The 18,119-nt window shown below is 34.0% G+C and overlaps 1 protein-coding gene across 3 annotated transcripts; it reads right to left on the bottom strand.

Moving 5' to 3' along the window:
* Positions 1-1,312: 1,312 nt before the first annotated feature.
* LOC143049786 (beta-1,4-N-acetylgalactosaminyltransferase bre-4-like) lies at positions 1,313-16,387 on the bottom strand. 3 transcript variants are annotated; one of them, XM_076223521.1, is made up of 8 exons: positions 16,276-16,369; positions 14,488-14,746; positions 11,250-11,482; positions 8,116-8,303; positions 7,680-7,802; positions 6,444-6,548; positions 2,506-2,644; positions 1,315-1,570 (listed from the first exon to the last, which is right to left on the bottom strand). In XM_076223521.1, exons 2-8 carry the CDS (start codon positions 14,729-14,731, stop codon positions 1,538-1,540), a joined length of 1,065 nt encoding a protein of 354 aa, XP_076079636.1. In that variant the 5' UTR covers positions 14,732-14,746; positions 16,276-16,369; the 3' UTR covers positions 1,315-1,537. The 3 variants fall into 3 exon arrangements, with proteins under 3 accessions (XP_076079637.1, XP_076079636.1, XP_076079635.1); XM_076223520.1 differs by lacking the exon at positions 16,276-16,369 and having other exon boundaries at positions 14,488-15,100; XM_076223522.1 differs by lacking the exons at positions 11,250-11,482; positions 14,488-14,746 and having other exon boundaries at positions 1,313-1,570; positions 16,276-16,387.
* Between the last annotated feature and the right edge of the window lie 1,732 nt (positions 16,388-18,119).

The raw sequence follows: 18,119 nt of genomic DNA, 5'->3' as shown, positions 1-18,119 counted from the left end.
GAGAAATTGATTTCAAATGTTAATTTTATTTTAGAAAATGTTTTTAGCTTGATCATGATAAATGAGGATTTAGATTTTCATACAGTTTTTAGTCTGTATTTAAATACAATTTTTCCAGATAAGACAGGAAAAATAAAGAGATAAGGCGAACTGATAGAGTTATCTCTCTTTGTACTTGCTGTCTCCCCTCATGTTCAAAATGTATGTATAAGATTTTAATTTTTATTTGTTTTCTTAAATCCTTCTTTTTTCATCATTAACAAACAATATGCAATATATGTTGTTACATTACATGTGTTGTTTGTGTAGATACTATTTAACTTTGTGTTTTGTATTGATTTATATGCTATATATGATAAACAGGTTTGTCGATGAAACATAAGATACAACACATTTTACAATAACAGTATATGGTTGATTGCCAATGAGACAACTCTCGATAAGATACTAAATTACATAGAAGTTAACAACTGTTAAAGGTCACCAAAAGGTCTTCAGAAATGAGCAAAACTTATAATACCGCATAGTCAGCTTATATAGGCCCTAACTTGGCATGTAAACAAAAAAAGGCGAAAACGAACAGCTGGATTTATTTTGAAAACAATGAACGAAAACCCATAAAATATACAGCAACAAACGGCTTCCACTGAGTTAAAGACTGCTGACTTGGGACAGACACATACTACGATAATGTGACGGGGTTAAACTGGCAGTGGCGTAATAGAACTACATATAAGCTGGGAACAGTATATATATGTTCCTGATATAAGAACACATTTATACTATGAAAAAGTCACGTAGATTTAAAAAATCAAAAAGATAAACCCGCCGTTTTGTGAACAAATTTGGACTTATCGCTTCAAAAATTTGGCCAATATGAAAATTAAGGATTATTGTCAGTACACATAGAAACTAATTTTTGAACTATTTGTAAAGAAGTTTTCCTGTTAAGGATTTGTCGGAAAAATGCTAGGTGATTTATATGCTTAACCCATCAACACCATCAGAAGTAAGTAAATGGAGCTTTAAGAAGTTTTTTTTTAATTTTCATTAAATAGGCAAGGAGCGGATGTACTGGTTTCAATGGGCTAAAGTAAAACATCATGCTCTTATAAACAATCAAATTGTAATTTATATGATAATTTATGTGCATTCGTATAAGTATAATTTATTGTACTCGATCTGTTAAACAATGCATAAATACAAATTACGCAAATAAACTATCTATATTAATTTAATAACGATTTAATAAAAAAAAAAAAAAAAAAAAAAAAAAAACCACACACAAAAAACAATAATTTAATCACTCCATCTCAAACGTAGCTTTATAATAACAAGGACATTTACTTTTCCTTCTTGTGAAAAAGTGTTAATAAGGTTTTGCTGTAATGGGTCGATTAAATAATCCATCTTCTGTCATCCAAATTCATGCTATCCATACTGTTTCAATGCTCCAAATTACCCTTAATGCATTGTCAAATGAATAGTCTCCCTGTATATTTTTTTTCACTTCAAGAACGGTATCCAAGAATGTTCTTCACTGACGGATCGTGTTATGACTTTTTATTCCCTAAAATAATAATTAGTTTTATTAATATTTACTAGAACACACCCGTGATATCGCGGGTCCGTGACTGAATTAAAGTATTTAACTATGCGTAAGCCTTATTTTAGTATTGGTATTGTCATCTGATAAAGTCGTGCCGATTATAAGATACTCAGTTTTCTCTGCTTTCAAATCTTTCTGTTTGAACCCGTAGACCTGGAACTTATTGGTAATATTCAGGTCCTGGAATTGAGTATTTTTTAACCAACAGCATTGTCCAATAAAGTTCAAATCTTTGATTCGCTGTTGATGTTTTACGTCATGCCCGCTTACAAATTGAAAACTCGGTACCTATACGCCTTAGTCCAAATTTTTGTATTCGTATTGTTATCTTAGAAAGTCTTACCAATTAAAAAACTACAATAGGGAACAATTTGACAATGATTGAATTTAGTTGTGTCGACTTTGTGATTATGACCCGTGTATATAGTAAAATCAAATACACCATTTGGTGGTGCGCCTATTAGATGCGGAACGTATACAGATAAGGTAATAGGTAACAGGTGAATATACTATTGGTATCGGTACCGGATTCGACCCGGTACTTGTTAATTATTGGCAATATTAATTATGTGGAAAACAAAAGAGTCTGGAGTGGTGTAATTTTTAATCTACACAATTGTCCTATATTAGCTATATATAAATTTGATTTCTTTGATATGTCGTTTTTACCTGATGCCGGCTGATAAATTGGACCTCGTAATTTTAGTATTATAGATAGTTCGCATAATCTAATTACACTCTAAAATCTATTTATCCAATTTCAATTTTCAGAATCAAAGACTCTTAATTTAAAATATGGATACCGTCATATATGCAAATAGGTTTATTGCCATGATACTTTTTTTCAATTTTTTTCAATCAAAAACAAGAATAAAAATAAAAACATTTGAACATACCGCCATAACTTCTTTTTCATCTATGTCAACAACGACTCGTGTGTAGAGATGATTAAAGTCAATCTTTAATACTTTATACTTTAGGCTATTAATACCATCAGTTTTAAAATATTTTTTACTTTCTCTCAGCATTTTAAACCTGCAATCAAGAATCAAAGATGATAGATAGTTTAAACAATTAGGAAGTGAAAGTACATAAAAATTAAAAAAAAATGCTGTTTAAACTAAACCACTTGGTTTGAATTAATATATAAGAGTAACTTTCGCTTTAGCTTCAGGAGGACATTTTAACCACGATAATTTTGACCCGAGTTTTGACCTTACCAACTAGAAATTTGCACAGCCAAATTGACTGGTCCCATAAATCAGAAACATATATAATAATTTGCTATACGAATTTATTATAGACTCACAAGAAAATAATGGTATAATTGTACCCCATGATACGACTTATTTGTACATGTATTTATTCATTAAATTTGAAGAATTGCTTTAGCCGTGTGATATTATGACTTTTGTTATCAACTGCTTCCGGTTTATATCAACTGCTTCCATTTTATATCAACTGCTTCCGGTTATATTATCGCATGCTTTTCTGTAATGTTATCGCATGACATTTAGACGTCATTCGGTAAATACCGGAAAATTCGCCTCAATGATACGTTTTTTTTTGTGTAGAACATAACAAACATGGATAAAAAATATTAAGAACCAGGAAAATATATTATTAAAAAATGCAAAACAATTATTACAACAAATGCATTTTTTCAAAGTTTTAAAAATAGTTTAAGTCTGTATGTTTTCTGCTGAAGTATATCATATCAGACCCCTTATCAGCCCATGGTCAAAATCCTGGAGTCTGTCGGCACTCGGGCTGATGACATGACCTAGGGCGGATTTGGTGTTTGATATGAAAAATGACATGTTATAATCTGTATGAGACAATATCTGAAAAAGTCTTAATTTTTTGCAATAAGAAAAAACAAAAAAATGTCTTTAGACCCGGTATTTTAATAGCGCAAAACAAAGAACACAAATTGAGGATCTAAGAACTGTTGTCTGTAATTCAAACAATTCTTAAATGTGGTAACAATGGCAATTTTAAAATGGTACAAAAAAAATCCAGTTCTTTCCTGTTTCCAAAGTGAATGAATTTTAAAAAGTTTCTAATGGGAATAAGGAATAAGTTTAAGACACTATCTGTGGTTTACTAGTATACCCTGTAATATTTTAGTATTTGCAATACAAAAGGTTTAAATATATACTAAAATATAGTCAGATATGTCGGTAACATGAAAGAATCTTGAGTAACATGACAACGGTAACAGGACAGAGTTGGTAACAGAAAGGTTTTTTTTCTCAAAAATATGCTTTATTTTATAGTTTAAGAAAAGTACATCATTTCAGATTGGTCACAGTTGGAAGATAACAGCAAACAATGTCATTTATCCTTTGAAACTGTATTTGCAAGATGACAAATCTGCTTAGGTAATTCTAAAATAAATTCCTTTCTGTTACTATCTACTATACTAGAATTGCACAATGTTCTCTGCTGTTATCAAAAGCAAAAAACCAATTTTTTCATTCAATATACTGTATATTATTTTGAAATTTATTTGATATGGTGATGATAACTTATATTTAATGAAATGGTTGGCATATAGTAGATTAACTTTTTAATTCATCAGTGAAATTGTCTTGAACATCCTTCCTGTTACTGATTATGGTTATGCTGTTACTTTTTATCAGGTAACATGACAGAACGTAACAAAGGAATTACGCAGTACTTTTTGTTCATTTACTCGAATTGTGTAGAAGTTTACTTCCATCTACATATCAATTTGATAAGATACTATAACTAGAGGCTCTTAAGAGCCTGTGTCGCTCACCTTGGTCTATGTGCATTTTGGTCATGTTGACTTATTTGTAGATCTTACTTTGCTGAACATTATTGCTGTTTACAGTTTATCTCTGTCTATAATAATATTCCAGATAATAACCAAAAACAGCAGAATTTCTTTTACTAGAGGCTCTGTGTTGCTCACCTTGGTCTATGTGCATATTAAACAAATTACACAGATGAATTCATGACAAAATTGTGTTTTGATGATGGTGATGTGTTTGTAGATCTTACTTTACTGAACATTCTTGCTACTTACAATTTTCTCTATCTATAATAAACTTGGCCCTTTCGTTACAGAGGAAAATATTTTGTAAAAATTTACAAAAATTTACTAAATTAATGAAAATTGTTAAAAATTTACTGTAAAGGGCAATAACTCCTTAAGGGGTCAACTGACCATTTTGGTCATGTTGACTTATTTGTAGATCTTACTTTGCTGAACATTATTGCTGTTTACAGTTTATCTCAATCTATAATAATATTTAAGATAATAACCACAAATGGCAAAATTTCTTTAAAAATTACCAATTGGGGGGCAGTAACCCAACAACCAGTCGTCCAATTCATCTGAAAATTTCAGGTCAGTTAGATATTGACTTGATAAACAATGTAACCACTTGTCAGATTTGCTCCAAATGCTTTGGTAATAGAGTTGTAAGCCAAAATCTACATTTTACCCCTATGTACTTGATAAACAATGTAACCACTTGTCAGATTTGCTCTAAATGCTTTGGTAATAGAGTTGTAAGCCAAAATCTACATTTTACCCCTATGTTCTAGTTTTAGCCATGGCAGCCATCTTGGTTGGTTGGCCGGGTCATCGCACACATTTTTTAAACAAGAAACACTTATAATGATTGTGGCTAAGTTTGAATAAATTTGGCCCAGTAGTTTCAGAGGAGAAGATTTTGTAGAAGATTACAAAAATTTACAAAAAATTGGTAAAAAAATTACTTTAAAGGGCAATAACTCCTTAAGGGGTCAAATTGACCATTTTGGTCATGTTGACTTATTTGTAGATCTTACTTTGCTGAACATTATTGCAGATTACAGTTTATCTCTATCTATAATAATATTCAAGATAATAACCAAAAACGGCAAAATCATCCTTAAAATTACCAATTCAGGGGCAGCAACCCAACAACCGGTTGTCCGATTCATCTGAAAATTTCAGGGCAGATAGATCTTGACTTGATAAACAATTTGATCAATTGTCAGATTTGCTCTCAATGCTTTGGTTTCAGAGTTATAAGCCAAAATCTACATTTTACCCCTATGTTCTATTTTTAGCCATGGCTAAGTTTGGTTTAATTTGGCCCATTAGTTTCAGAGGAGAAGATTTTTTGTAAAAGTTAAAAGACGACAACGGACGACGGACGCCAAATGATGAGAAAAGCTCACTTAAATTCTGATCTTTGGGGAGGTCAGATTTTTCAAAGTGGCTGCTATTCACCTTAACATATGGAGTCATACATTCAGGAAATGATGCTCTTCACGTTGCATCACAAGAAATAAATCTACGGTCTTTCAAACGTGTCCGCAGGTGGAAAAATAAACCAGCGGTAACAGTCCTGAGGGAAATTACCCCTGGTGACCACATTTAAAAGACCATTAAAAATTTTAAAAAATTCCTACATGCTTTAGTTATAACAAAATCAGACCAGTAATGGTGAAGTTTTATATATAATCTATCAGATTTGTGAAAATCGGAAGGCTGTTTACTTAATTTTGATTTGATTTTCAGAAAATAACAGGGGACAACATGATTTTTTTGGGAGGGGAAGGGTTGAGCATTTAAATCATAATATTTTATTAGAAGAAATACTAAAAAGAAAGTTTAATTGTGTGCAGTTGGTGTATTGCATACTCTAATTAATACTAAAACTTAAAAATTTCCAAAAAAGATGCCTAGATAAAAAAATAATTGCTGGTGAAAAATGGGACATGGAAATTAGACTTTTTCAGATATTGTCTCATATAAACATTAGAATTTCCATAATAAACATTTCATTTAATTTTAGAGATTCGTAGTTACCTTATAGGATTAGCTTTATTTCCCGTTTCGGTGCCATGTTTAATCATCTTATAACGAGCTATTTCCCGGGCATATCGGATCACTTTATATCCAGCATTGTGAATTCTAAAAAACAAAACTAAATAATTATATAAAATATTGAGTTGTCTTTTTTATCGTTCAACTGATCTTTACAACAAGTAATAGCTTTTCTAAAAAAAGCTTGCACTTTTTTTTTTATAGCTTATTATGTTGTAAATGATTTAAATTTGTAGTGTCCATTCAAAATATTACTCTGCATATAAATCGTATTGGGGTAAGAGATAAAGAGAGTAAAACATTGGAAAGGTCAATATGTTTATCAAGAGTTAAATTTTCTTTTTGTGAGTGTCAATTTTTACCCATTAAAAGATCCTAATATCTAAATCACTTGCGTTTTTGCCTTTACTGATTTCGGTAAACTTTTTTCTAACTATTTTTTTTTAAGACATGTAATTTATTTACTCTGTTTATTTGTTAGTGCTTGATAAAAAAAAAAGTGCGATAGTTTTCTTACATTAGTTGTCCCGTCAGATAAATCAAAACAAAAACGGTTTAGATTCCACTGTCAACGTATACTTGTTCCGCCTAACAGAAGTTTCCATGGAAACTGTTATAAACAATGTCCATAGCTATTCCTGTTGGAACAAATGTTTTATACCATTTATTCCGTTAGGAAGATATACTGTTTACTCCAGTGACGGAACTTTTATTCCTAAACATGTATTCTAATATGACGTGCTTCTTTCGCTTTGTGAATAAACCCATGCTCTAAATCCAATAAAATTTGTTTGCACATGTATATTGACTACTACAGAATAATGAATTTTATCAAATTGGCATGCATTTAATATATTTCATTAACTTATTAAAAACACTTCCAAACTCTTAAATGATGCACATGTTGTAGCTAATTCATTTATTATGACTCTCGTGTTGCAATTCGAAATTGACGTATTTTACCTCTATACGACAACCGTTCATGTTGGCTGGTCAAAAGTCCTCCCTCTGAAAAATCACATTGCCAGTCCTTTGCTTGTTTACCAAAAAAAACATTATTTAGATAGACCGTCATAAAACAATTCCAAACAAAAACGGGAAAACGGATGCCGTATTGATATGAATATACCTATCTAACGCATGCTCCTTACATGCAGGCGCGTTACTCCCTATACGCCAACACGCACGTGCGTGCACATCGGAATGCTGAACACTTACCTTTTCCACATATCATCGTCCTCACCTCCCCAGCCAAAATATCTGTTCGGAAACCCGTTGACTTTTTGGAACTGTTCTTTTGTTAAAGATGATACGCCTCCAAATATTGAATTATAGGGTAATCTAAAAGATAAATTACATTCATAATCACATATTATAACCAAAGCCAAGAAGAAAAGTAAAATTCGGAACCTCTAAACATGGGACGTCGGGATTGGCCATTTTTTAATTCGGGAAATCGGGATGCCTACAATTTAACTCGCTGAACACATGCGAGCAAAAAAGTAACAAAGATAGACATGTGCAAACAAAATATACAACATTTGCAACTAAAGCTTGATAAACAATTACTTGTTTATCATTGTTGAAGGCCGTACGATGACCTATAGTTGTTAAGCCCATATAACTGTACAGTAATATACATTATTATTCTTACCGGTATTTGAATTTATCTATTGCAACTGACATATGTCTCGGTTGTTTTGGACAGTTGTAAATATTTTTGTCGTTTTCTGGAATCAAGTCGACATCATGGAAGGCAAAACATTGATAGTCGTGTATCTTCATTGCTTCTGCATACCCAATATTCATCAGCATGGCACGGTTAAATACAGAACTTCCATTCTGAAACGTGAGACATGTACGATATGGGTTAACTTTTATAAAACTATCGATATTTTACGTGCAACAAATCATTAGAATGCGTTAAAGTAAATTGTATAATAATCGCTATAAGTTGCAATATTATATACTTAATGACAATCAGACTGGGTATGAGTAGAATAGTATTGTCTCCTGAGGTACAATAGTTGTATCCGAGGGGACAATAAACTTACTATTCCATAAATATCCAGTCAGTGTAAAGTCCACAAAAACACCGTTAAAGTCCACACATTTTTTTTTATTATCAAAAAAATAAATTTGCTTTTTTTTTTATCCCATTAGTACAATACATAGCATGGGCTTTTTTTCTTGGTAGACTAGTTATTTTGTTTATCAGTTTGATAAATGAAAAAAGTACAGTTTCTGTAGAAAATTTTGTTTCATTAATTTGATCTTTGTATCATGATGATCCGATCTGAATCAAACAGGCCAATTATGTACAATTCGTGGTACAAACTATTGATTTCGTTCATGTCTTGGTTAGGTTTATTATCAACATTGCATACCAGATTACAAGGCAAGTTTCCTCCTGTTCTGCCCTCAGTGTGACTGGGGAAAGATCTAGAAGTATGGTCACCACTGGTCCTCTTCCGACCGGCAGTAAAACTCTCGCCAAAGCGGAAAGTTTGGCTGTGCAGCCACGTCCGGTCTGAATGGGGACAATACATCCTATGCCTCGTTTAAAGAGCGTGCACGCTTTAAGAAACCTTGCAACAACTCCTCGAGGTGTATGTAGGTGACCTATTGCAATGCTTAATTTCTGTCACTATTCAATAAACCCTTATTTCCCGTGGTAGTCTAAATTTCACCGACCTTAATCCCGGACCTTTCTATTACAGAACCTATCGAATGTATACATATTGTTTTTTTAGCTCACCTGGCCCTTTTCTCATCACTTGGCGTCCGTCGTCCGTCGTCGTCGTCGTCCGTCGTCGTCCTGCGTTAACTTACAAAAATCTTCTCCTCTGAAACTACTGAGCCAAATTTAACCAAACTTGGCCACAATCATCATTGGGGTATCTAGTTTAAAAAATGTGTCCGGTGACCCGGCCAACCAACCAAGATGGCCGCCATGGCTAAAAATAGAGCATAGGGGTAAAATGCAGTTTTTGGCTTATAACTCAAAAACCAAAGCATTTAGAGCACATCTGACGGGGTAATATTGTTCTTCAGGTCAAGATCTATCTGCCCTGAAATTTTCAGATGAATCGGACATTTCGTTGTTGGGATGCTGCCCCTGAAATGGTAATTTTAAGGAAATTTTGCTGTTTTTGGTTATTATCTTGAATACTATTATAGATAGAGATAAACTGTAAACAGCAATAATGTTCAGCAAAGTAAGATCTACAAATAAGTCATCATGACCAAAATGGTCAGTTGACCACTTTAGGAGTTATTGCCCTTTATAGTCAATTTTTAACCATTTTTCGTAAATCTTAGTAATCTTTTAGAAAAATCTTCGCCTCTGAAACTACTGGACAAAATTTAACCAAACTTGGACATAATCATCATTGGGGTATCTAGTTTTAAAAATGTGTCCGGTGACCCGGCCAACCAACCAAGGTGGCCACCATGGCTAAAAATAGAACATAGGGGTAAAATGCAGTTTTTGGCATATAACTAAAAAACCAAAGCATTTAGAGCAAATCTGACAGGGAGTAAAATTGTTCATCAGGTCAAGATCTATCTGCCCTGAAATGTTCAGATGAATCGGACATTCCGTTGTTGGGTTGCTGCCCCTTACATGGTAATTTTAAGGAAATTTTGCTGTTTTTGGCTACTGTCTTGAATATTATTATAGATAGATAAACTGTAAACAGCAATAATGTTCAGCAAAGTAAGATCTACAAATAAGTCATCATGACCAAAATGGTCAGTTGACCACTTTAGGAGTTATTACCCTTTATAGTCAATTTTTAACCATTTTTCGTAAATCTTAGTAATCTTTTACAAAAGTCTTCTCTGAAACTACTGGGCCAAATTTAACCAAACGTAGCAATAATCATCATTGGGGTATCTTGTTAAAAAAATGTGTCCGGTAACTCGGCCAACAAACCAAGATGGCCGCCATGGCTACAAATAGAACATGGGGGTAAAATGCAGTTTTTGGCTTATAACTCAAAAACCAAAGCATTAAGAGCAAATCTGACAGGAAGTAAAATTGTTGATCAGGTCACGATCTATCTGACCTGGAATTTTCAGATGAATCGGATAATCGGTTGTTAGGTTGCTGCCCCTGAATTGGTAATTTTGAGGAAATTTTGCTGTTTTTTTGTTATCTTGAATATTATTATAGATAGAGATAAACTGTAAACAGCAATAATGTACAGCAAAGTAAGAACTAAAAATAAGTCAACATGACCAAAATAGTCAATTGACCCCCTAAGGAGTTATTGCCCTTCATAGTCAATTTTTAACAATTTTCTTAAAATTTGAAGATTTTCAATAACATTTTCCACAGAAAGTACTGTTATAGATAGAGATAATTGTAAGCAACAAGAATGTTTAGTAAAGTAAGATCTACAAACACATCACCATCACCAAAACACAATTTTGTCATGAATCCATCTGTGTCCATTGTTTAATATTCACATAGACCAAGGTGAGCGACACAGGCTCTTTAGAGCCTTTAGTTGTTCTTGAGCTGAGTATGCATGAAATATTTGCCACTGGACGTCAAGTAACAAACAATCAATTAATCCCCTTGTTCAGCCCCCGTTTTATCGGTTTCAGGGTGGTTTGAACTCTACAGTGGCGGATACGGACTGTGGGGGGGGGGACCCCTCATTTTTTTTTACAATCAATGTATTTGAATCGGGACATACAGTTGAAACCCCCTTTTATCCTGGATCGGGAACCCCACTGTTTAAAAATGACTGGATCCGTGCCTGGACCGTATTTGCATACCTGTTCTACGACATATATTCCATAATCCAACTCTTGTCTATAAAGTATAGGATGAATATTATATAAAAATGTCCGGAGTTGACTATCTCTGTTTCTGTATGGAATGATGATGGCAACACGATGGCGCGGGTAACAGTCGGACGGCTTTCCCCTTCCTCCATCCCGAACCCAGGGATACAGTCTATCTAAGTCAGAGTAAGTTGGGGAGTCGGAATAAGTTGCTAAAGCGCCAACTGAAAAAGAAAAAAAACGCATAAGTAATATTATAGAAATAAGAAGATTCGGTATGAGTGCCATTGAAACAACACTCCATCAAAGTCCAATGTGTAAAAGTAAATAATTATAGGTCAAAATATACGGCTTTCTACAAGGAGTCCTGGCTCACACCGAACAGCAAGCTTTAATTGGCCCGAAAATGTGTAAAACAAATTTAAAAGGAAAACCAACGGTCTAATTTATATAAAACGATAAACGAGAAACACTCATGAACCACATCAACAAAAGACAACCATGCACTAAACTACAGGCTCAGGGGCGGATCCAGCCATTTTGAAAAAGGGGAGGGGGCGGTCCCAACCCAGGACAAAGGGGGATCAAACTATATGTCCCCATTCAAATGCATTGAATTGCCAAAAAAAAAGGAGGGTTCCAACCCCCGGTCCCCCTGGTTCCGTCAATGAGGCTCCTGACTTAGGACATGTATGGATTAGCATATTATTTCTCAAAACCAAAGTCAAAACAGTAGGACAATATAGACCTCAGATTGCTGCTGTCAGTGTCAAATTGTAATGTTGACTTAAAAAAAAGTAAATGTAAAAAAAAGATATGGTATGATTGATATTGTCTCCAAATGACACAGAAATTAACACCTATAGGTCACCATACGGTCTTCAAAAATGAGCAAAGTCCGACATACTGAATAGTAGGTCCATTTATCAGTAAAAACTTTTTCTTTAGATGCTATTTCATGGTTTTGCGGATTAGCTTTTGTCCGAGTTGAATAAAAATTCATGAAGGTTTACAAATTTATCATGTCAAAAAAGTTTAATCCGAGACTGTCTGTTTAATCTTAATTGTAATTACTAAGTCCATCTGTCAAAATAATACTTGAAATGAAAAAAAATATGTTTTCAAAAGTTTCCTTTAGACATTATCGATCATTATCTTACAATGATAAAAAGTTTCATAAAAATTCTATGAAGGTTTGATAAAGTAATTTTAAATGTGTGACACACTTTAACCTAGGATTGTATTTATTTGTTAAATGTTAAAAAAAAAATAAGTCCATTTATCAGTTAAATACGGAAAAATGAAAATAAATAGTTTCTCAACTTTGCCCTGGATGCGATATAAGTCATGGACAAGCTTCTGTCCAAATTTCCTAATATTCCATGAAGGTTTGACAAAAATATTTGATGTCTAAAAACTTTAACAATAGAATGACACCACCGAAGGAATCTAGGATCGATACAAGTCGTTTCGCGACATAAATGTTGCATACTCAAAAAAAGAGAGTCATGTAAGAATTACATTCGTCTCAACTCGGCCGATTCCGTACCCTCATCTAAGATAGAAGGAGAGTAGCGGATTCTACCGAGGATTGCCGAATGGTAAGAATTAGAATAAACTCTTAAGAGTTTTCATTTTTTTACATAAATAAGGCCGTTAGTTTTCTCGTTTGAATTGTTTTACATTGTCTTATCGAGGCTTTTTATAGCTGACTATGCGGTATGGGCTTTGCTCATTGTTGAAGGCCGTACGGTGACCTATAGTTGTTAATGTCTGTGTCATTTTGGTCTTTTGTGAATAGTTGTCTCATTGGCAATCATACCACATCTTCTTTTTTATATCTTTAGAATATTTAACCTCCAGTGGCAAGTATCACAATATTTAAATTCATGAATTGATCATGACATGATAACAGCAGATTATTTGTCCGTCACTTGATAACAATGGCATGTCCATTTGGTATCGACGTTGCGGTGGATAACTCTTAGAAAAGTTATAATAGTGTGCTTAGGAATAGTTTTTCCGAGACTTTAAATAAATTGAGAATGAAAACGGGGAATGTGTCAAAGAGACAACAACCTGTCAGACCAAAGAGTAGAAAACAGCCCCAGGCCACCAATGGGTCTTTAACTCAGCGAGGAAATCCCGCATCCGGAGGCAGGCTTAAGATGACCCCTAAACGATGGGTTCTAGTTCAGCGAAAATTATCGTCACACTAAACTCCGAAACAAATAAATTAACCAAAATTAAACATACAAGAGTAACAACGACCCGAGGCTCCCGACTTGGGACAGGCGTAAAAACTCGGCGGGTCAATGTTTTGAGAGAACTTTTTTTACTTTAATTTTCCTATATGACAATTACATAAAAAAAAACATAACATGTATCAATAGATATAAACAACATCAAAGTTTCATTGCAACTTGGTTAAAGCGTTTCGGAGTTATTGTCCGACATGTTACCGCAAACGGACGAACGGACAGATGGACTGACAATGGTGTACCATAATTATACGTCCAGTAAACGGGCGTATACAACCGCATAAACTTGCACACAGATAAAACAAATCCATATTTCACTTACTGTTTTACACCATGTTTTTTTTATACTGATTCTTGTTAAACATTTTATCTTGCAAACTTGACTGTTCAGCTTCCATTAAATTTGAAATTATGTCCATACGGCTCAGATACAAATAAAAATGATTGGGAACATATTGACGATATGGTAAATATCCAGTCGATACTTTGAAAATGAGCATATCTATTTTGAGAGTTGGATGGGATACCCCACATAACAATTATCAGGAAAAAACATTGTTAAAATACCATTTACTGTATTTCAAAATAGCGCTTCCATGGTGTGACGCTAACGATACAATGGAACAAATGACATTAAAGAATATATTGAAACAAGAATGTGTCCATAGTACATGGATGCCCGATTGACCGTAAATTGGGGTAAAACTTTAATTTGACATTTAATTTAGAGAGATCATATCATAGGGAGCGTGTGTACTAGGTTGAAGTTGATTGGACTTCAATTTCATCAAAAACTACGTTGACCAAAACTTTTAACCCGAAGCGGGACAGACGGACGGACGAACGAACGGACTTGCAGACCAGAAAGCATAAAAGACAACTATTGTGAGTGCAAGAAGAAGGAGATTATCATTCAAAATACTTAGTAGGTAATCCTGACTTTTCTTTAATCCTTTAATTTGGCTTACCTAGTTTATCTGGAATTACTGGACACAACGGCAAACAATCTTCATCCGTCACATTTGTTACATTTTTACTGCACACATAAGTCACGTTGTTATCTGATTTTATCACTGACTGTGTTGACTGTTCTATATGAAATAATGCAGCACTTGAAGAATTCTTTGTTATCCTTAATATTGATGGTTGCAATTGTGCTAGAAGAGACGAACTCGAGTACAACTGGTCCGATACTTGTGTCCATTTTGACATAAGTGTGAAAGATGCCTGTTGAACGGACAAATTGAATGCCATCTGAATCGTTATGAGAATCAATAACAATGAAAACGTAAATCTTAGAACATCCTTTCGCGCAATGCCGTCCATTCGCATCCCGCATTCCATATAACTTGTACGTGTGGTCACTATTCGACGTTTGCAATATTTTTTCTCGATTTTCTTTCATCAAATATTGAGCACGGTCTGAAATTGAGTTGTTCTTTTTCACATCGGTCAAGAAATATATGAAACTGATTATTTGTCTATTCAATGTCGATTTTCGTTGATGATAGAAATATAAAAGTAGTTAGAAGTATCTACTTTTCGATTACAATTAAAATCTATAATATACATTTCCCTGTTTTTTTGCAATAAACACGTGTTGACAAAGTTTAAAAGTACTTTTTTTTTTTACGAAAAACTTAACAAATAGACAAAAACTATATGATAATTCTTTTTAAAAGTTTTTTTCTCAGTGTCCTTTTACGAAAAACTGAAAAAATAAAGAATTGATTATACAATAATTTATTAAACAAGACATTGCACAGATGCATAAACGATGATGAAAGCAGCTGGGGGAAACATATGGGCGATTAGGTTAATGTCTTTAAAAAAATTCGTCCTTCGAATTGTAGAAGTTGGAAAAAGGATCAGAGAAATAACTATCTTAGTAACCCGGATATTGTCTGACAACAGCGTCAAGAACTGGTTAATTCTTTTTATCACTCACTGGTTTTGACCCCCCCCCCCCCCCCCTTTTCCCCGGCTACAAAATATAGGACAATCTGTTTTACCATTGTTCGTCCGTCCAACGTGGTTTTTCCAGATAACTCCTGCTTCAGTTTTAATTGTTATATTCAGAGGCAGATCCAGAAATGTTTGTAAGTGGGGGCCCACTGACTGCCTAAGAGGGGCCCACTGTCTGCCTAAGAGGGGTCCGCTCCAGTAATGGTTCAGCTATTCCTATATAATCAACAAATTTTTTTCCCAGAAAAGGAAACCCTCTTAATCCGCCTCTGAGATTATGCACAAATGAAAACAATCTTCACCCGTCACATTTATTACATTTTTACTGCACACATAAGTCACGTTGTTATATGATTTTATCACTGACTGTGTTGACTGTTCTATATGAAATGATGCAACACTTGGAGAACCAGGGGCGGATCCAGCCATTTAAAAAAAGGGGGATTCCTAACCCAGGACAAAAAGGGGGGGGGGCAACTACATGTTCCCATTCAAATGCATTGATTGTCAAAAAAAAGGGGGGTTCCAATCCCCGGACCCCCCCCCCCTAGAATAACACTAAGAACACAGATTCAATATCGCTACCAAAATGTACCCCATCTCTTTTTATAAACCCCAAATCATGAAATATATAGCTATTGAACAATTCCTTCTATTTTTTGTAAACGTAAATTATGAATTAGAAATGTTTTACTCTAAAACCAAAAAATATATCAAATGTTAAGAAATAGATATACTAGTATATAAGTCAAACATTGAAAACGAATAAAATGAAATTAGGTACAACTTACCAGTACGAAAGTTTTCCCAAATCTAAAGAAATGTTGTCCAGACGAGGTTTGAATTTTCTAGTTTGGACATTGAGCCTCAAGCACGAGAAAAACGATCCCCGCGAAAGTGAACTGACAAACAGTTATATAGATTCTATCTAAAAATAGAAAACGGGGATTTACCATGATCCACAAACGTTACAATTCTACTGTAGGCGCGTTTGTGTTTATTGGAAAGGGGGAGAACTTTCAAGGTTCCTGGGATTTACATTTTTTCTGGTTTTAGGGGGCGCCTCCGTTCTAATCCGTGCCTGAACTCCAATGATGTACTTGAGTAAAAACCAAATTTTCGTTTTCTTTTATTTTTGAAATTAGACCCATGCGTCATAGCTCGCATAGCACGTTGGGCCAGTTAAGCTTAAACAGACAAAAATCGACCACTTAGTTCAGATTTAAAAATGCTAGGATCAAATAAAAATAAAGATATCGTTGTTTGATCTTAGCATTATAAAGTCTAAACTTCCTTTTTAGCTCAACATGCTCAAATGAATTTTGTGTGACATGCTTCTTTTTGGAACTTTATTGGGGTGTAAAAGCGTTGACCGAAGTGCATTTTGTATGAAGCGCGGAAGCGCTTCAATCTAAAAATGTGCAGAAAAAGTTTCAAAAAGTAGCATTCAATACTTATAATTACATTTTTTAGCTAAGATCATGAACACACGAATTTTATAATTTTTTTTTATTTAATTCACACGTGCACTTTATTGTGAGACCTCGTGTTATCATGAATGTAAGTTTTATTGTGTAATGCAATTGCTTAAGGAATAACACGTGATGTGCAGTTAGCCACTCAGAATAACGTATTATAATAAAACATACATCTAATGTGACCTATAACTTTAAGGGTAAGGGTTAGGGCTGGGGTAAGAGTTAGAGTTATAGGGTTATGTTTAGGGTTAGGGTTAGGGCTAGTTAAGGGGAAGGGTTATGGTAGTTTGCATGTTTCCCGGTCGTTATTGAAATTCTTGACAATACTTTGTATATTCTGTAGGAATATTGGATATTTCACGGAGGGGACTAACCTAGGGTTATGGTAAACGTGAGAATTGGGGTTATGGTTGGGGTTAACTTAAATGAAGTCCTAATTTCGCGAAATATTCACTGACGTCATAAATCCGGTTTTGCGTACCCGCTAAAAAAGCGGCCACGCCGTTTCTAATATTTTGTGTCTTTATTTTTTGTTTTTCTTGTATAGCATTAGACAGACTCCAAATTGTATGGAGAATTGCCATTGTACGATCAAATTTAACAGACTATCAACAAAATAACAAAACCGTCTGCATGTGCGAAACCCTCATGGGTAGACAAGGTCGTATAACACCCCCACGTAAATAAAATAATAAATAAAGAGAGTGTCTCATCCTGTTTTGTACTTGAAATTGCAATTGGTACATACAAAAAATTGCCGAATTTAATTGATGTTTTAAAAAACACATGACATATTATGTGTATGTAGAAAAAGGGTCAACAAAAGTCCATTAAAAAGATTTCAAAAAAATATATTGGTGTCATTTTTGGTTTGATTTTTAGCAAATTGATAATAGATGCAGAATTGTCACAGGTTAGTTTGCTTAATTGGTTGTATTTTTTTGTGTACATCAAACTGAATGTAATAGACCAAAACTAGAAAACGCCCGTTCACATGCTGTTAAATGAGCTTGTAATTCAATGGTTGTCGTTTGTTATTGTGAATCATATTTGTATTTCGTTTATTGTTTTGTACTTAAATCAGGCCGTAAGTTTCCCGTTTGAGATGTTTTTCATTTGTCATGACTATGCGGTAAGCAGGGGCGGATCCAGCCATT

This window comes from Mytilus galloprovincialis, chromosome 10, assembly GCF_965363235.1.
Source record: "Mytilus galloprovincialis chromosome 10, xbMytGall1.hap1.1, whole genome shotgun sequence".
In the NCBI taxonomy this organism is placed as follows: Eukaryota; Metazoa; Mollusca; class Bivalvia; order Mytilida; family Mytilidae; genus Mytilus; species Mytilus galloprovincialis.
The sequence above is the reverse complement of the archived record's forward strand: the minus strand, read 5'-3'. Positions and strand labels throughout refer to the sequence as shown.

Coding starts and splice junctions, on each gene's coding strand:
- LOC143049786 (XM_076223520.1), bottom strand. CDS start 14,863: ATGGAATGCGGGATGCGAATGGACGGCATTGCGCGAAAGGATGTTCTA. Junction 11,483..14,487: donor AGTAATTCCAGATAAACTAG/GTAAGCCAAATT, acceptor TTTCTTTTTCAG/TTGGCGCTTTAGCAACTTAT. Junction 7,803..8,115: donor ATAGATAAATTCAAATACCG/GTAAGAATAATA, acceptor TTTATCTTTTAG/ATTACCCTATAATTCAATAT.